Genomic DNA, 20,836 nt, shown 5'->3' on the forward strand with positions numbered 1-20,836 from the left:
GATTGTGGGACAGATAGATCACATATTTCATCTCAAATAAATACACTCAGACTAGCCTACTACACTTTTATGCACTCTCCTACTAGAATACCACAGTATGTGCCAACTGTGATAATAGAGTATAAACGACAAGAAGGCATTGTTGAAGTTTAAAATAAATTAAACAACTTTATTTTATCCCAAGTGTTTATCCCTTACTTCAACCATACATTCATTTCTTAATTAAATGATAAAGCTGTTAAAATAAAGTTATTACTGGATAGATACATAGGATAGATGCATAAATAGATAGATAATGAGAATAACATGTTTTTGCTGAAAAATCAACACGTGATAATCGAACTCCCATATGGAATAGATTTTTCACGTGTGAAAAACTGTTGAAATTGTGCATCCCCACGCTGTCACGTTTATTTCAGATTGAGATAATGTTTTCACATGTGCTCAAATGTGTAATTGAATGGTATCACAGAGACTTTGCATTCCCATGTCGTCACATTTATTTCACATGAGATGATGTTTTCACCTGTGCAGTTTCATGTTATCACGTGTTGCTTTTACATGTTGTCACATGTTATCACATTCTCTTCACATAAGATCTCATGTGATCACATGTGAAGTTGATGTGTTTTTTCTGTGAAGTAAACAACCAAAGTTTATGTATTAAGTATAAATGCTTAGGTTTGCTTGTTTGAAACAGGTTCATAGCAAAAGACAAATGTCTTCTTAGGTCTCTGTTACTTTCACTGGATGGCTCAATCGCTTCCTACAATACTATAGTGTTTTCACAGACTTTAGAAGCTGCTTACCGAGTTCACAATTTACCAAAAACAATGACAAGGGAGGTCAGATTCATTGTGCTTGGACCCCCCATCTGATACTCCAAACACTTGAAACCAACCGAAAACAAAATAGATTATTGCAGTGCCATTATTGCAGTGCCATAACTTTAAGGGGTGCCAGAGACAGAAGGGGGTGACAGAGACAGAAGAGGAAGCGAGACATCCCACTTCATTTTCTCTTGAACAATAAAAATGAATTAAGCAGACCAGATCCAGCTGCTATTACATTGGTGCCTATGGGAGAGCCACCATGTCAGGCAGACCAGCACTTACCCCCCCCCCCCCCCCCCCCCCCCCTCCAATCCCCTCCCAATGGTAAATGGCCTGAGTAAGACATCTTCCTTTAGCTACCACCTTTCAGGTGCTTTTATACATTTTTACATGTTCACCACTACTTATGGTTCCCTGAGAAACAAGGACCAAAACTAAGGTTTATATCCTGTCACACGTAGGCCTACATTACAAGTTGATTGTCATTTTCAGGGGATCAGAGTAGACAGAGTACAGGCTGGGTACTATATCCTTTTGATGTTAAAGGTCTTATGTGTGTGTTATTTCACACTCCGAAGTGTTTCTGATAATATCGCAACCTGCACAAGTAGAATGCTCTGTTACATAGATCATTTCATGTACAGTACCAGTCAAACGTTTGGACACAACTACTCCTTGAAGGGTTTTTCTTTATTTTTACTATTTTCTACATTGTAGAATAATAGCGAAGACATCAAAACTATGAAAGAACACATATGGAATTATGTAGTAACCAAAAAAGTGTTTAACAAATCCAAATATATGTTATATTTGAGATTCTTCATAGAGACTCTTTGCCTTGATGACAGCTTTGCACACTCTTGGCATTCTCTCAACTAGCTTCAGGAGGTAGTCACCTGGAATGCATTTCAATTAACAGGTGTGCCTTGTTGAAAGTTAATTTGTGGAATTTCTAGTAGTAGAATTTGTAGTAGTATACAGAAGATAGCCATATTTGGTAAAAGACCAAGTCCATATTATAGCAAGAACAGCTCAAATAAGCAAAGAGAAATGACAGTCCATCATTAATTTAAGACATGAAGGTCAGTCAATACGGAACATTTCAAGAACTTTGAAAGTTTCTTCAAGTGCGGTCGCAAAAACCATCAGGCGCTATAATGAAACTGGCTCTCACGAGGACCGCCACAGGAAAGGAAGACCCAGAGTCACCTTTGCCTTTGAATCTCGAATATAAAATATATTTAGATTTGTTTACACTTTTTTGGTTACTACATGATTCTATATGTGTTATTTCATAGTGTTGATGTCTTCACTATTATTCTACAAAGTAGAAAATAGTCAAAATAAAGAAAAACCCTTGAATGAATAGGTGTGTCCAAACTTTTGACTGGTACTGTACGTGTTTGGTAGCAATGCTATAGGGCTTTCTCAGGATAGTTTGCATTGTTGTAATAATGATTCATTATTTGCACATACAAATGGTTCACAAACAAAAACAAAACAAGATGAGGTTGAGGCTTTGTCAAGTGAATCTACACAAGGCAAATTGACAGACTTGTTGTGGGAAGAACTTTTCTCCGTTAACTGAAAATGATAAATGATTGTCGCCTTTGGCATTGCACCCTCGCATTGTTATGGAAAACCACTGGATTTGGAAAAGGGCACAGAATCATTCAGGGCGCCGTAATAGAATGTGACAGCTCCCTTCGGCACTTGCTATTGGAAATAACCCCAAATTCTTGGAAAAGACAATCAGGATCGAGGGATGAGTATATACAACCTCTCAGCATTTATTTGGGGGAGAAAAACATCACACAGCATCTTAAAAGCAGCTGTGTTCAGTTGTTAATATTTCTTACGATGGTATCCCCATTATGAATATTAATATGCATAGCAATACTGTTGATCATGATGAAAGTACTTATTAGTTATGATAACATGGTTGTTTTGCATGTGTAAAATGTATGTAGTCAAGATAATTGTTTTATTTTCTGAAACTTATAGCTCATCTATAATCTTTTCAATTCATGTTTTTACAGTTGTACCTTTACCATAATTGGTTGCATGTTAGTACTGATAGCTAATGTTGTTCTGTGTTCATTGTACACTGGACATTGGACACACATTTGGAGTATCCTTGACAAGCCCCAGGGGTTTAATTATTCACTGCTTGAGGATTTCCTTTTGTACTCGCATGCATAAAGTCTTGTCTTTATTTACAGACACTATTGGTGAGATATTGTTAAAAAATGTGTGTCAGAAGGTAAGCCTACCTGCCAAACACCAAAATAAATGGCATGCCAGGCAACAGACAGTCATGGAGAAATAGGGAAAAGGCTGTAGGCTTTATCAATACACCATTCCACACGAAAGCAGGAAAACATTCACCAGCTCAACATCCTATCCTCCCAATCCCCACAGTCCATTATAATTCACAGACTGTCTTTCACCAGGAAAGTCCCTTTACGCCTTCTCAAATTAAAAATCTCACGGCTGATCCCCTCCATCGCTCTGGCTTTCAGATATTGACCTTGTGGTGCTACAAAATGGCCTCTTCCTCACTGCGGGACCCCATAATAAGCCAATACAATGAGGCTTCACTTCACTGCTCACCTCTCTTTGGTGTCTCTAGGGGTCTTTGTTGACGTTTGTCAGCCCTAGAGGAATTTGGGGGTTAGACTTTAGCAGTAGCTGGGTCGTTCCATAAAAATAGTGCCTTTTGCATCTCTTCGATATTTTAAGTAGAAATTGTGCACCAACATTGCATTTTAAAACATGATATATTAAGTGAAGTGCCCTTTAATAAAGACCACATGTATAATTCAATAAATATTTTCATATTTTATTCATGTTTTTAATTTGAAAAAAGTTTTGCTAAAGTGCCAAAATGTATTATTTTGACATGTCCCTCTATGCACCCTCTGTGAATTCTAGGAAATGTTTAACCAACTTAACACCAGATTTTCAGATTTTCAGATTTTCACCATCATTGTAAAGCCCTAGTAGTTTTGTTTGATGTAGTCATTACTGAAGATTATTATTGATTTAATGTGATTAGTGATTCATTTACGTCTGTCCCTCAATTTAAGGTCAACCCTGTTACGTGAACTGAACTCTCGATTTAAAAGGGTGAAATGATTCCTTTTTAAATATATTTTTCAAAAGAAACATCGAACATTAATAGTCAAATCATAGTGTAAAAGCAAGTGATCTGATTTGACTCTTTTTGGCAATTTTCTAATGCTTGTGGTGGAAAACCTAGTGGGACAAGCATAACATGTCAACCTTGTTACCAATAGATAGACAGGCTAGAAATGTTTAACAGTGAAACAAATTGTGAAGCTTGCATTAAATTGCCACTCCCTGTTGCACACAACAAGCTTCCATTCCCCCTGTCACAAGGGGATTTATGGCTGATTTAAGAGGAAATCGTCGACCCTGTTGCGGTCAACCTTGATAAGTCAACCCTGTTGCATTATTTGGCACTTAATAGGCACTTACTATAGTCATGTTTTTATTTAACCTCTTGAGATGGGAAAACTTGTTTTTTATTAAGATGAACATGTGCTCCTTCTGACTAACTAGGTGAAATCCCCCCCCCCCCCCCCCCCAAATGGACCAAGTTACACTTCTCAAAAGGCACTAAATTGGTGAAACGACCCAGCTGCAAAGTCTGGCTGAAGAGTCAGACAGACAACTACTTGGATTCCTTCTTCAGAGCTTAATAGACCCCAGAATTTAGAATGGAAACCTTTGTAACGTTAACTGAAAAAGGCTTTGGTCCAAAAATATAAAAAAATATAAGGACTGACTTGAATCACTTCAATAAGATTAACTCCATTTCTGGAATTGCATAATGACTAGACGTCAATGTAAATTGCATGTGTTTATCTAGAGACATCAAGTAAAATACAATCTATTTACATTGGTCATGTTTACACCAGTCAGTTACTGTACTAAATAATATGGATCTGAGAGTGATTGATAACCTCAAGTTATTCCCAAGGGACTGAGTCTTTTGTTTCAAGGATACTTCATGTTTTATTCACAATTCCACTCCAGCATCATTGTGACAAACCCATTATCCTCAAATAATTTGTGTGACATTTCCCCTCTCTTAATTCCTGTAGCTGCCAGTGAGACTGATAAACATGGTCTGTTTCCTATCCAAATCACAATCCCAGAGGAAAGTCTCTATGCAGTCAGACCACAAATTAAATTGATGCAATGCTTCAACGCAGCACACCACTAACCTTGATACAGAAAATAAGACAAGAGCGATGGTGCTACTGCATGATTTTGGCGAGAAAGCATATTATTCAGTCACAATAATGCAACCAAGCAATAGCGAAACCTGATAGCATTGAAAAAAACATATTCAATATGTATGTTGGAAAACTGAAAGGTGCCATATCTTTGGTAGAAAAACAATATTTTTGAAGAATGGGTAATTGGGTTAGTAAAGTAACGTGGAGTAAACAGCCCCCCATAGTAACTGTCCCTCCCCCTTCTGAGGTAAATTGATTTAATATTTTGTCATTTAGAAAAAGTTATATACATAATATAATTAAGTTAGATCTATAAACATTTATAAACAATTGAAGTTGACAGTTTACATACACCTTAGCCAAATACATTTAAACTCAGTTTCACAATTCCTGACATTTAATCCTAGCAAAAATTACCTGTCTTAGGTCAGTTAAGATCACCACTTTTATTTTAAGAATGTGAAATGTCAGAATAATAGTAGAGAGAATGATTTATTTCAGCTTTTATTTCTTTCATCACATTCCCAGTGGTTCAGAAGTTTACATACACTACAATTAGTATTTGGTAGCATTGCCTTTCCATTGTTTAACTTGGGTCAAACGTTTCGGGTAGCCTTCCACAAGCTTCCCACAATAAGTTGAGTGAATTTCGGCCCATTCCTCCTGACAGAGCTGGTCAGGTTAGTAGGCTTCCTTGCTCGCACACACTTTTTCATTTCTGCCAACAAATTTTCTACAGGATTGAGGTCAGGGCGTTTGTGATGGCCACTCCAATACCTTGACTTTGTTGTCCATTTTGCCACAATTTTGGAAGTATGCTTGGGGTCATTGTCCATTTGGAAGACCCATTTGCTACCAAGTTTTAACTTCCTGACTGATGTCTTGAGATGTTGCTTCAATATATCCACATAATTTCCCTCCCTCATGATGCCATCTATTTTGTGAAGTGCACCAGTCCATCGTGCAGCAAAGCAGCCCCACAACATGATGCTGCCACCCCGTGCTTCACGGTTGGGATGGTGTTCTTCGGCTTGCAAGCATCCCCGTTTCCTCCAAACATAACAATGGTCATTATGGCCAAACAGTTCTATTTTTGTTTCATCAGACCAGAAGACATTTCTCCAAAATGTATGATCTTTGTCCCCATGTGCAGTTGCAAACCGTAGTCTGGCTTTTTTTATGGCGATTTTGGAAGCAGTGGCTTCTTCCTTGCTGAGCGGCCTTTCAGGTTATGTCGATACAGGACTCGTTTTACTGTGGATATAAATACTTTTGTACCTGTTTCCTCCAGCATTTTCATAAGGTCCTTTGCTGTTGTTCTGGGATTGATTTGCACGTTTTGCACCAAAGTACGTTCATCTCTTGGAGGCAGAACGCATCTCCTTCCTGAGCGATATGACGGCTGTGTGGTCCCATGGTGTTTATACTTGCGTACTATCGTTTGTACAGATGAACGTGGTACCTTCAGGCGTTTGGAAATTGCTCCCAATGATGAACCAGACTTGTGGAGGTCTACAATGTTTTTTCTGAGGTCTTGGATGATTTCTTTCGATTTTCCCATGATGTCAAGCAAAGAGGCACTGCGTTTGAAGGTAGGCCTTGAAATACATCCACAGGTACACCTCCAATTGACTCAGATGATGTCAATTAGCCTATCAGAAGCTTTTAAAGCCATGACATCATTTACTGGAATTTTCCAAGCTGTTTAAAGGCACAGTCAACTTAGTGTATGTAAACTTCTGACCCACTGGAATTGTGATACAGTGAATTATACATGAAATAATCTGTCTGTAAACAATTGTTGGAAAAATTACTTGTGTCATGCATAAAGTAGATGTTCTAACCGACTTGCCAAAACTATAGTTTGTTAACAAGAAATTTGTGGAGTGGTTGAAAAACGAGTTTTAATGACTCCAACCTAAGTGTATGTAAACTTCCGACTTCAACTGTATATACCATTAGGGGAGCCTAAAGATACATAATACAGTTGTTTAGAGATAACAATTGTAATAAAGCAGTAACATTTAAGATGAGTGTTGGGGGAAACTGCCCCCCCCCCCCCCCCCAGCAACCCAATGCAAATCAATGGTTCCTAAATGAGCATTTTCCAAATCATGTCGAAATCATCTACAAGTAACTTAATTGAGTTACACAGTAATTTTTTTAGATACCTTAGGATGACTTCGACATGATTTGATGCGGAAATTAGAAGAGGGACCTTACATCAAAATCTCATCATAGTGAGAATATTAATAGTGAGATGTGCATTGCCATTTTGTTAAAAAGTTTAAAAAGTGTAAACTGTAGCTACTAATTTCCCTTCATAGTTTGTTTGCCTAAGCATTACCATCATCCACATACCATTTTTTTCCCCAAACTTCGCTTTTTTTTTGTGTCAGCAATTGGACATTGTTGTTAGGGGCCTAGTTACCCCACGCCACCCAAATTACTGATATTGTATAGCTAGTGTATTGTAGGCTATATTTAATGTTTCAGTATCTACTACTCGAATTAAGAAAATATGTATACTTTTACAGTTTCATTCATTATGTATTAATGTAATTAGATATCGTGCATACTTATTGGGTCTCATGAACTGCAGAGGTTGACAAAAAGATCTAGGATCAGTTTATCCTACACATAAATATTAAATGGATATGTGTAGGCAAAATAAACTTTCTTCGGATCAGCGCTTAGGAAGGACATTATTCTATCCCAGAATGCATCAGAACTTATTCACTCTGTAATGGTTATGTTCAGATTCTCTGCCGATTGTGGTAAACAACGTTAGCTTGATTTAAACACGAAGGAGTAAATATTTCAATGTATTCTTCAATTATATAGAATTTCGCCTTTACTGAGGAAACCGGCTTGCGTAATGGCGGACAGCCCCGGAGGTATGGTTACCACAATTATTTCGGTAGACTTTTGGCTTTCTAGCTAACACGTTTGGTTTGCTAGCCAGACAAGATAGGCCTAAATTGTAGCTAGCTACGATAATTAATCCATAAACACTCTAGGCATCATAATACAAGTTCATGCTGTGTTGTATTTAGTTCCAAAGTTTGAATGTGCATGTTACCGTGTTGTCTAGGGTGCTCATATTTTTAGCCAACAACCAAGTGTGAAAGGCCACAGTTAGCCAGCTAGCTATCGTTAGCTAACTAACGTTGCATTTGGCTAACGTTAGCTTGCTGCTACATTTTCTTTGCTTTGAACTATCTAAAACAGCCTAAATATCATTAAAAGTACAAAAAAATTGTTGTTTAGTAAACTGCCATAGCTCGTTGACCATTCATTCATTGAAACAGCATAGGTTGTCAATTGCGGTATTGCGTTTCTCTAAATGATTGGCCCGAGTTTTCACATCTGGTTTCCCACATCATCATCATTTGCCAATTAGAAAGCAAATATGTTCAATGTTTCTGGCCCTCAAGGACTGGGGTTGAAGACCCTGCCATCCAACAAGTTAACAGAACCTTGTCTTTTTGTTTTCAGACGATGACTTTGAAGATTATGACAAGCCAGGTGCAGAGAGATCACGCAGGAGGAGAGGAGAGGATGATTTAGACAGGTATCTCAGCCGCTTGGTGTAACATACTGTAGCTCTCAAACTCTCGGCGGCATTCTGCCTCCTCCTTACGGTTCTCAGCCATTCACTTCGCCCACGACTGTCTAATGGGAACTACGATCCCGACACTGTGTTTTAACGTTTAGAAACATCAAATCAAACTTTATTAGTCACATGCGCCGAATACAACAGGTGAAATGCTTACTTACAAGCCCTTAACCAACAATGCAGTTCAAGAAAGAGTAAAGAAAATATTGACCAAATAATCAAAAGTAACACAATAAAATAACGAGGCTATATACATGGGGTACCGGTACCGTGTCAATGTCCAGGGGTACAGGTTAGTCGAGGTAATTTGTACATTTAGGTAGGGGTAAAGTGACTATGCATAGATAATAAACAGTGAGTAGCAGCAGTGTGAAAACAAATGGGGGGCGGGGGGGGGGGGGTCAATGTAAATAGTCCGGGTGGCCATTTGATTAATTGTAAAGCAGTCTTATGGCTTGGGAGAAGAAGCTGTTAAGGAGCCTTTTGGTCCTAGACTTGGCGCTCCGGTACCGCCTGCCGTGTGGTAGCAGAGAGAACAGTCTATGACTTGGGTGACTGGAGTTTTTCACAATTTTGGGGGCTTTCCTCTGACAACGACTAGTATATAGGTCCTGGATGGCAGGAAGCTTGGCCCCAGTGATGTACTGGGCCGTAGGCACTACCCTCTGTAGCGCCTTAAGGTCAGATGCCGAGCAGTTGCCATACCAGGCGATGATGCAACCGGTCAGGATGCTCTCGATGGTGCCGCTGTAGAACTTATGAATGAACAAGGGAGCCATGCCAAATCTTTTCAGTCTCCCTCAGGAGCCCTCTTCACGACTGTCTTGATGTGTCTGGACCATGATAGTTCGTTGGTGATGGGGACACCAAGGATCTTGAAACTCTCGACCTCCCCTCCACTACAGCTTCGTCAATGTTAATGGGGTCCTGTTCGGCCCCCCTTGTTCTGTAGTCCACAATCAGCTCCTTTGTCTTGTTCACATTGAGGGAGAGGTTGTTGTCCTGGCATCACACTGCCAGGTCTCTGACCTCCCTATTGGCTGTCTCTTCGTTGTTGGTAATCAGGCCTAACGCTTGTGTCAGCAAACTTAATGATGGTGTTTAAGTCGTGTTTGGCCACACAGTTGTGGGTGAAAAGGGAGTACAGGAGGGGACTAAGCACGCACCCCTGAGGGGCCCCAGTGTTGAGGATCAGTGTTGCAGATGTGTTGTAGCCTACCCTTACCACCTGGTGGTGGCCTGTCTGGAAGTCCAGGATCCAGTTGCGGAGGGAGGTGTTTAGTTCCAGGGTCCTTAGCTTAGTGATGAGCTTTGTGGGCACTATGGTGTTGAGCTGTAGTCAATGAACAGCATTCTCACGTAGGTTTTCCTTTTGTCCAGGTGGGAAAGGGCAGTGTGAAGTGCGATTGAGATTGCATCATCTGTGGATCTGTTGGGGTGGTATGTAAATTGTAGTGGGTCTAGGGTATCTGGGATGATGCTGTTGTGAGCCATGACCAGCCTTTCAAAGCACTTCATGGCTACCGACGTGGGTGCTATGGGGCGGTAATCATTTACGCAGGTTACCTTTGCTTCCTTGTGCACAGACTATGGTAGTCTGCTTGAAACATGTTGGTATTATAGACTCGGCCATGGTGTGGTTGAAAATGGCAGTGAAGACACTTGCCAGTTGGTCTGCGCATGCTTTGCGTAGACGTCCTGGTAAACTAAAGCAGGAAGAACCATCTGGCCCCGCTGCTTTGTGAATGTTGACCTGTTTAAAGGTCTTGCTCACATCGGCTGCAGAGAGTGTTATCACACAGCCGTCCGGAACAGCTGATGCTCTCATGCATGTTTCAGTGTTGCTTGCCTCGAAGCGCGCATAAAAGGCATTTAGCTCATCTGGTAGGCTCGCGTCACTGGGCAGCTCGTGACTGTGTTTCCCTTTGTAGTCCGTAATAGTTTTCAAGCACTGCCACATCCGACGAGCATCAGAGCCGGTGTAGTAGGATTCAATCTTATTGACGCTTTACCTGTTTGATGGTTCGTCTGAGGCCATGGCTGGATTTCCCATAGGCATCTGGATTAGTTTCCCACTCCTTGAAAGCGGCTGCTCTAGCTTTTAGCTCGATGCGGATGTTGCCTGTAATCCATGGCTTCTGGTTGGGTTATGTACCCGCGGTCACTGTGGGGATGACGTCGTCAATGCACTTATTGATGAAGCCGATTACTGTGGTGGTATACTCCTCAATGCTATTGGATGAATCCTGGAACCTATTCCAGTCTGTGCTAGCAAAACAGCATCCGCTTCACAGGACTGCACTATCTGACCACTTTCGTATTGAGCGAGTCACTGGTACCTCCTGCTTTAGTTTTAGCTTGTAAGCAGGAATCAGGAGGATATAATTATGGTCAGATTTGCCAAATGGAGGGAGAGCTTTGTTTGTGCCTCTGTGTGTGGAGTAAAGGTGGTTGAGTTTTTTTTTTCTTTGCACATATGACATGCTGGTAGAAATGAGGTAAAACAGATTTAAGTTTGCCTGCATTAAAGTCCCCGGCCAGTAGGAGCACCACTTCTGGATGAGAACTTTCTTGTTTGCTTATGACGTTATACAGCTCGTTGAGTGTGGTCTTCGTGCCAGCTTCGGTTTGTGGTGGTAAATGGACGGCTACGAATAATATAGATGTGAACTCTCTTGGTAGATAGTGTTGGTAGATACAGCTTACATAAGATACTCTACCTCAGACGAACATTGCCTCGAGACTTTAATATTAGACATCGCGCACCAGCTGTTATTGACAAATACACACACCCCCGCCTCTCGTCTTACAAGATGTACCGTAATTTCCGGACTATAAGCCGCTACTTTTTCCCACGCTTTGAACCATGCGGCTTATACAATGACGCGGCTAATTTATGGATTTTTCCCGCTTTCACAAGATTCATGCCGCCAAAAAACTGAGCACCGTCACATAATGTGACGTAAATCGAGCGCGCTCAAACTTCCCATCATTCTGATTACGTAGTCATTTTGTCAACCTCATCATGGCAAAGACATGGAGAAATGCATATGATGCAGCTTTCAATTTGAAGGCGACCGATCTGGCTGTTGGAAAAGGAAATAGAGCTGCTGCACGGGAGCTTGGCCTTAATGAGTCGATGATAAGACGTTGGAAACAGCAGCGTGAGAAACTGACTCAGTGCAAAAAGACAACAAAAGCTTTCAGAGGAAAGAAAAGCAGATGGCCCGAACTAGAAAATGAGGCTTGGATGACAAGTGGGGCGAAATCCTTCACTAAAATGGGCCGCATGCGAAGAGGAATTTATGGTCAAGTCTGCCAGTGGGTCCTGACAGCGTGGAGCATTGTCAAAACAAAAATCCACTATCAACGGGTTTCGAAAGGCTGGACTGCTGCGTATTGAAGAGGGCAGCATGAGCTCAGCGGGGAATTTGCCTCCAGATGAAAGTGACGAGAGCGACAATGAAAACGATCCAACATCGGATGAAACAATTCTGAGGCTATTCAACTCTGACACCGAAGGAGATGACTTCAGTGGTTTTAGTGCACAGGAGGAAGATAGTGACCAATGACTTTCTTGGTAGGCTACTGTTTACTGCTATTTTTTGAATTTTTTGTTACAAGCCATGATTCCTTAAAGCCTATTTATTTTTGTTACAAGCCGTGTTTCCTTTAAAGGCTGTGTAAAGTTCATTTGTTTCAATGTACCGGTAGGCACCTGCGGCTTATAGACATGTGCGGCTTATTTATGTACAAAACACTTTTTTTTTTTTTTTTTTTTTTATTCAGTGGGTGCGGCTTATATTCAGGTGCGCTTCATCGTCCAGAAATTACGGTAGCTTCTCTGTCCTGCCGATGGTTGGAAAATCCCGCCAGCTCTATGTTATCCGTGTTTTCGTTCAGCCACGACTCGGTGAAACAAAATCTGTAATATCTTATGTGTCCCATTGGTAGGATAGTCTTGATCGTTTATCATCCATTTTGTTTTCCAATGATTGCATGTTGGCCAATAGAACGGATGGTAGTGGGGGTTTACTCACTCGCCTACGATATCTTAAAAGGCAGCCCGACCTCCGCCCTCTTTTTCTACGTCTTTTCTTTACGCAAATGACGGGGATCTGGGGCCGTTCCCGAGGAAAGCAGTATATCCTTCGCGTTGGACTCGTTAAAGAAATAATCTTTGTCCAGTTCGAGGTGAGTAATCGCTGTTCTGGTGTCCAGAAGTTATTTTCGGTCATAAGAGATGGTAGCAGCAACGTTATGTACAAAACAAGTAAAAAAAAAAATAGCACACTTGGTTGGGAGCCCGTAAAACGGCAGCCATCCCCTCCTGCGCCATTCTCAACTATTAATAATCATTGCTTGCTTTACGGCCCTGATCTTTCATCAGCGAGAAAGAATACTGAAATAAAATATACACTTACTGTAGCAGTTTTGCACAGATCCATACAGCTATGGGTGCCTCCATCTGACAAAAGTACACTTCTACACTTCCCGAGTTACACTTACCCACAGGTGTTTCGGAACATGCTAGATAGCTAATTAGCACAGGTGGTCGCCTCCTGTCTTCCTTCTGTTTTCCGTAAACAAGCTTTGTAAGTTAGAGATATGGCTGTGTGGGAACACTAACCTACATAAGGGACGCCGATGGCATTTCCCGTATGATTGATGAGGATCTCCATATTCCAAATGTACGGTCCCTTACTATACGTCCGCAAATTTTTAAAAAATAGGCCAACGGCCTCAGGCCATGCCCCTAGATAGCTAATTAGCACAGGTGGTCGGTCGCCTCTTGTCTTCCTTCTGTTTTCCGTAAACAAACTTTGTAAGATGGCGATATGGCTGTGTGGGAACACTAACTCTATAAAAGTGTGTATCAATTTAACTTTTTTTTCCTTAATGATTTCCCACAGATATGAAAGATAAGGTCCTTATGCTTCCAAAACTGTACCACAAGCGATGGGTGTTACTGTTCAGTACTAGCGTCGGTGCTCTAAACAACACTTCCCCATGCAGAAGTTGCCTTCGTCCAATGACTCTTATGTGTAATGAAACTTAGAGACATGATCAAGGGCTAGGTGTAACATGACTGTTTTAAACCTTTGTTCAAGTTTTGTATGCCTTTTCCCTTTACTGCAGGCCGTTTTGGGCTTGTCCTCTGACATTAGGCTATACTAGTACAGTAGTTCCTTACTCCAACTATGAAGCCCATAACTCATACACAAAATATAGGCCTAAAATAGATTTTAGGCGGAGACTGTCTCCAGCGGAGACTTTGTCACAATGTGTATTCATGAATGGAGCTTGGCGATTATATACACAAAGTATACTGTTGTAATTTGACTAAACAATTTTCACACCACTATAAGAAACAATATGACTATAATGAGCTTATGATCTGAATATGATGTAGTTTTATATGAGACGACCTGGTAGGAGAGTAATTGAGGTGGTACATTTTGAAGTGCTTTCTCCTGTTTGAGACCAACTGAACATGACCCAGGAACGATAGTGACTGCAGCCTATGAGAACAACATTTCTATCACTATTATATGGGCCTTGCAGAGTCAGGCCTAGTGTAAATATTGTGGAACATTGGGATCTGCTTATCGTAAACATGCCGTGTAAGAATGTAGCCTATTGCCTGGCCTTGCTCATGAGAATGACAATTTTTGGCTTCATTAAATAATCTTGTCTAGACTAGCTGTAAACATGCGTGGAGAGTAGACCAATACCTAGCTTTGTAAAAGGAGCTACGCTGACTCTGTTTATCTCGCTAACTTGGTTGATCTCTTCTCTTAAAGTGATCTTGAGAGTGATTTGCTCGAGGAGGATTGGCTGACAGCCAAAAAGGTAAGACAAAAAACTCCCTGGCTTCTGTTTGTGATTACTTTCATAGCATTCATAGATGCCTCTGCCATGCTAACCTGCATGCTGTTATTAATGTAGCCTACCAGCTGTAGGATAGGTGAAATAGTCTTGATCCCGTAGTTAGAATTCACAGTGACGTGGAATTTTGCAGTAGTCTTTTGACAGGGGGCTCCACCACAGGGGAGTTTATTGATGTGAACCAGGAGGAAGTACAGTGGGCAAAAAAAGCATCTTAACCTGCCCAGGTTGCCTTCACCACATGGGAATAAAGCATACATTTGGACTGGAGGAGACCCCCCCCACCCCCCATGTTTATTTCAACTCACTATTTTATTGATTCAAATATTGACTTAATCTGTTAGATTAGCAATCTGATTTGAACATGCGTAGGCCTACACATTCAATCATAATGTAACTTTTGGTTGATATTCGGGGAGTTGCGTTATAGTCGACCTTGCCATTTTAAAGCCTGGGCTTGCAAGGAATAAACAACATGAGCTAAAACATACTGATCCGTTCTGGCTTGTTTATCTTGTTTTTTTAGGATCCCTCAGAAGTGTCAGATGAGGAATTGAACGATGACCTTCTACAAAGCGATGAAGAAGATCAAAACATGTAAGTTAATTGTATCCACGTTGTCTGATCATGCTATTTGCGTTTCCATACTTAGTCTTTAGACACTTGATGTGCCAATTTTTGAGCTACAGTGTCCTTTGTTTATAATTGTGTGTTTTTGCCTTTCAGCGACCAGGGCGTTAGCCTCAATGCTACTCTATGCGAATTTGACCAGCAGGTGAACCCCATAGACTACCTAGAAAAACTAGGAGATATAGAGGGGGGCTACCAGCGGGAGGGGGGAGAGTACGTGGACGAGTACAGCCTGCCCAATGACATGGAGATACCAGACGGCCAAATGGAATACTCAGGAGAACAGGCTGGGGGCGACGGCGTGTTAGACATTCAAATCAATGAGCCTCTAGACGATGAATTTCAAGTGAGTCCTCGTCTCCCCTATTTCTATTTTACTCCATTGAAACGATAACTTAGATTTATTTCCCTGTCTCAGGTTTCAGGGGGCACATATCAAATATATTCAGGGAACGCTAAAGGGGATGTGCGTTGGATTGGGGTTGAAGGTGGTGTGGGGGGGATTCATTATCACTCTGCCAGTTGATTTCTCTTTTCGTTGACGAAGTTGGTTGTTGACATCTTGTTTGGCAGTAGGTAGGTAATGCTCTGGGGTCTGTCGGCTGTGACGCCTGGTGCCATTGGGCCCTGTATATTTGTCTGGCTAAAGAGCCACTTTGTGCGAGGAAGACGCGCTGCCAATCGGCAGAGGTTAACGCGGGGGGCTTTTATATCGGGCACTCGACTCTGATAAAGTCTCACATTGGTGGAAAGATTATTGACCTTCCTAAGGACAGCCCATACAGTCCTGAAGTGGGATGAAATGATTGATGCGATTTCCTCTAGTTATTTCCCAAATCCCTAAGCCAAGAGTGAAGAGGGGAAAAGATAAGACAAGATCCATGTGACGTCTGTTATAGTCCTATTTACTAAGGTGTGATGGCTGACAAAAGACACATCACTGTTTTTACTAACTGAAGATAAAGCCTTTGATATTCTAAGTAGGGTTGCACGGTTCTACTTCATACTTACTTTGAAAAACCCCAGTGAGTACGTAGAGCACGTTTGTGTGTAATAACTATGTTTACAAGGTCACTCGACTGCCCGGGCTTAAATACTTCTGTTTGCGGTGATATTCAGAGGTAACATGTGGAACAGTTTAAAGGATTAATTCCTTTCTGTTCCCTCGGGACAGTCTGTCCGTCTATCCTTCTGCTGCAACGGGTATTTGTCTGAAATATTGTGTTTTGGGTTGGCAGGTTAATGGTGCAGAACACCAAACACTGTCCTGCAACCTACACACTGACCTCATTTGACAGTCATGAATCACCTAGTGGCTTCTCACTGGAAGTATGTTTTGAAATGAGTGTAATTACGTGAGTTGAGACCACATGGTATATCAAGTACACGTTGGAGAGCCAACACTTTTTTTTTATTACCCGAATTATCGTATAAATGGAATCCCGGGTTTCGGCACCGTGAAACTAGTCAGCTTCCTGTGTGGGATGCTCCTCCTGGCATTGAGTCGTGAACTTCTAGAGTGGGCCATTAAAGCAGTAGCTAGCATGATGATATTTTCATCACTGATCCAGAGGTTGTTTTTATCTCCCCCCACATTTCTGTATATCATGTCAAACATTTACATCTCATAGAATTTCAAATACCGTCAGCAATTGGTAACAAAGCCTGCTCCCACTGTTATGTTAATTCAAGAGGCTCCCCCTTTCTAACCCCCCCCCCCCTCATAACATTTCAATGATTTCTCCTTTTATGCTCGCTGTTAATATTTTCATATTACACGGCAGTATTTTTGGTTCAACCGTTATTCCTTTCACATTTCCATGGGGATAAAGTTAGGCTAAACCCACACAGGCTGTAATCTCAGGCCAGTGTTAATATCCTGCTAGCATTGATAGTAAATATGAGCCATAATAGGATGGTAGAATGTACAATACATCTATGACACTTAGCCTATTTTGAATATTGACTCTGGATCTCTCCACTTGTTATTGTAGGTGGATGATTACTCACCAAGCTATGGGGGTGGAGAAAAGCAGGAGGAGCAGGCAGAGCAACAGGAAGCCCCAGAGAAGGATGAAGTCTCTCAGCTCGCAGACACAGAGGTAGGAACAGAACAATTCTCCTTCACTCACTGGTTACGTCCTAAATTGCACCCTATTTCCGCTATATTCCCTATACAGGACTTTACATTTTAGCCAGTTGTCCTTAGGACAAGTAGGACTTTCATATTTTTATTGTAACTTGTCCAAAAGCTCAAGTCGCACCATTTTTACATCATTGTATGATGCAAGAAACCACTTTACAAAATAAAATGCGTTACTATCTTTTTTACCATAGAGAAACAGATAAAAATGTAGGCTACACTATTGGATTCTTATATTCAAACTCGTCTCAAAATAAAACACTGCCCCTTTAAGGCTCTCCTGGAGGATGGTTGGCCACCCTTGAGAGCCTATAAAATATTGCAACATTACAATTACGACCCCCAAAAACATGTCTACGGTTCAAAACAGACTCTGGGACGACAGATACAAAATTCATACAACCACTGCACATAAACTCACCAAAAATAGAAACGTCCTCATTGTCAACAGCGTTTATTTTCATGAACATAACAACAAAATTCAACAACTGAGACATGAACTGAACAAGTTCCACAGACATGTGACGAACAGAAATTGGATGTGTCCCTGAACAAAGGGGGGGTCAAAACCAAAAGTAACTGTCAGTATCTGGTGTGGCCACCAGCTGCATTAAGTACTGCAGTGCATCTCCTCCTCATGGACTGCACCAGATTTGCCAGTTCTTGCTGTGAGATGTTACCCCACTCTTCCACCAAGGCACCTGCAAGTTCCCGGACATTTGAGGGGAATGGCCCTAGCCCTCACCCTCCGATTCAACAGGTCCCAGACGTGCTCAATGGGATTGAGATCCGGGCTCTTCGCTGGCCATGGCAGACCACTGACATTCCTGTCTTGCAGGAAATCACGCACAGAACGACAATGCCACCAGCCATACTGCTCATGCTGGAGGGTCATGTCAACATGAGCTTGCGGGAATGGGTACCACATGAGGGAGGAGGGATGTCTTACCTGAAATGGACAGTGTTGAGTTTGCCTGCAATGACAACAAGCACAGTCCGATGATGCTGTGACACACCGCCCCAGACCATGACGGACCCTCCACCTCCAAATCGATCCCCCTCCAGAGTACAGGCCTCGGTGTAACGCTCATTGCTTCGACGATAAACGCGAATCCGACCATCACCCTTGGTGAGATAAATCCGTGACTCGTCAGTGAAGAGCACTTTTTGCCAGTCCTGTCTGGTCCAGCGATGGTGGGTTTGTGCCCATATGCGACGTTGCCGGTGATGTCTGGTGAGGACCTGCCTTAACAACAGACCTGCAAGCCCTCAGGCCAGCCTCTCTCAGCCTATTGCGGACAGTCAGAGCACTGATGAAGGGATTGTGCGTTCCTGGTGTAACTCGGGCAGTTGTTGTTGCCATCCTGTACCTGTCCCGCAGGTGTGATGTTTGGATTTACTGATTCTGTGCAGGTGTTGTTACACATGGTCTACCACTGCGAGGACTGGTCTACCACTGCGAGGACGATCAGCTGTCTGTCCTGTAGCGCTGCCTTAGGTGTCTCACAGTGCAGACATTGCATTTCATTGCCCTGGCCATATTTGCAGTCCTCATGCCTCCTTGCAGCATGCCTAAGGCACGTTCACGCAGATGAGCAGGGACCCTGGGCATCTTTCTTTTGGTGTTTTTCAGAGTCAGTAGAAAGGCCCCTTTAGTGTCCTAAGTATTCATAAATGTGACCTTAATTGCCTACCGTCTGTAAGCTGTTAGTGTCTTAATGACCGTTCCACAGGTGCATGTTCATTTAATTGTTTATGGTTCATTGAACAAGCATGGGAAACAGTGTTTAAACACTTTACAATGAAGATCTATGAAGTTATTTGGATTTTTATGAATTCTTTGAAAGACAGGGTCCTGAAAAAGGGACGTTTCTTTTTTTTGCTGAGTTTATATGAAAAATATCTATCACTGAGGCTGATGCAACAGATCAGACCATTGAGCTTCAAATGTTGCCAAAGTTTTATTTATTCATATTATAAGCTCAACAATACACATATGGCTGTAGGCTTGGCGAATGTTTCAACATGCAATTAGCGGGAAAACACTTATCAAAAGTGCAGCAGTTTCATATGACAGAGATGAAAATATCTGTTAGAAATGAAAAGAGGAGAGACCTAAAGATGCATCAATTAGCATTGTTTACTGATATGACAAGGATTATGCCTTTGGCTGCTGGACAATAAAACGTTGATTTGAAAACTAATATGGCATGGGAAAAATGCTAGCTTCAATGGCAAATTAAGTATTTTATAAAATAATTCCCTCAATTTCTATGGTCATATTTTGGTTAGGCTACTTTGAAACAATGTAAAGTGCCTTCCAGAAAGTATTCATACCCCTTGACTTATCCCACATTTTGTTGTTACAGCTTGGATGAAAAAATAAATAAAACATCCATCTACACACACTACCCCATAATGACACTGAAACATTTTTGTATTATTTACATAACTATTCACACAAGTCTCTAAGAGCTTTGCACACCTGGATTGTACAATATTTGCCCATTTTTATTATTTTCAAAATTCTTCAATATCTGTCAAATTGTTTGATCATTGTTAGACAACCATTTTCAATCCTTGCCATAGATTTTCATGTAGATTTAAGTCAAACTGATAATCGACCACATTTACTGACTTCTGTAAGCATCTGCAGTGTAGATTTAGTCTTGTGTTTTAGGTTATTGTCCTGCTGAAAGGTGAATTCGTTTTCCGGTGTCTGGTGGAAAGCAGACTGAACCATTTCTTTTGCCTGTGCATAGCTCTATTACGTTTTATCCTGAAACTCCCGAGTCCTTAACAATTACAAGCATACCCATAACATGATGCAGCCACCACTATGCTTGAAAATATGGAGAGTGGTACTCAGTTGTGTGTTGTTGGATCTGCCCCAAACATAACACTTTGTATTCAGGACAATAAGTCAATTGCTTTGCCACATTTTGAGCAGTATTAATTTAGTACCTTTCAAAGAGGATGCAGATTTTGGAAATGCAGATTTTGGAAATTTCATCGGACTACATCCGGTGAAATTGGAGGGCACGCAATTCAAATAAATAATCCTAATATTAAACATTTATGAACATACAAGTATCTTATATAATGTAAAATCTAACTGCATGGTCCGATTTACAATGTGCTTTATGGCAAAAGCATACCATGCGATTGTCTGAGGACGGCGCCCCACATAAAATATTTTTCAACCAGCACAGGCTTCATAAAATCACAAATAACGATGAAATAAATCACTTACTTTTGATGATCTTCCTCTGTTTGCAATCCCAAGGGTCCCAGCTACAACATGAATGGTCATTTTGTTAGATAAAATCCTTCTTTATATCCCAAAAAGTCAGTTTAGGCGCCATCGATTTCAGTAATCCACTTGTTCAACATGCAGACAAAGGAGTCCAAAAAGCTATTGCTAAACTTCACAACGTTTCTGTCTAATTGTCAG

The 20,836-nt window shown here is 41.2% G+C and overlaps 1 protein-coding gene across 3 annotated transcripts in view; it reads left to right on the plus strand.

The window, feature by feature from the left end:
* The first annotated feature begins 7,804 nt into the window (after positions 1–7,804).
* Positions 7,805–20,836, plus strand: part of LOC129859423 (RNA-binding protein 33-like) — a 63,725-nt gene continuing 50,693 nt past the window's right edge. For 2 of the 3 annotated variants that reach the window (XM_055929212.1, XM_055929211.1), the window contains exons 1-6: positions 7,805–7,998; positions 8,600–8,675; positions 14,525–14,573; positions 15,136–15,206; positions 15,336–15,585; positions 17,234–17,341. In XM_055929212.1, the coding sequence (XP_055785187.1) occupies positions 7,980–7,998; positions 8,600–8,675; positions 14,525–14,573; positions 15,136–15,206; positions 15,336–15,585; positions 17,234–17,341 (573 nt within the window). In that variant the 5' untranslated portion in view covers positions 7,805–7,979. The remainder of the gene's footprint in view (positions 7,999–8,599; positions 8,676–14,524; positions 14,574–15,135; positions 15,207–15,335; positions 15,586–17,233; positions 17,342–20,836) is intronic. The other variant, XM_055929209.1, reaches the window with a different exon arrangement.

The sequence above is a fragment of the Salvelinus fontinalis genome, chromosome 7 (assembly GCF_029448725.1).
Source record: "Salvelinus fontinalis isolate EN_2023a chromosome 7, ASM2944872v1, whole genome shotgun sequence".
Lineage (NCBI taxonomy): Eukaryota > Metazoa > Chordata > Actinopteri > Salmoniformes > Salmonidae > Salvelinus > Salvelinus fontinalis.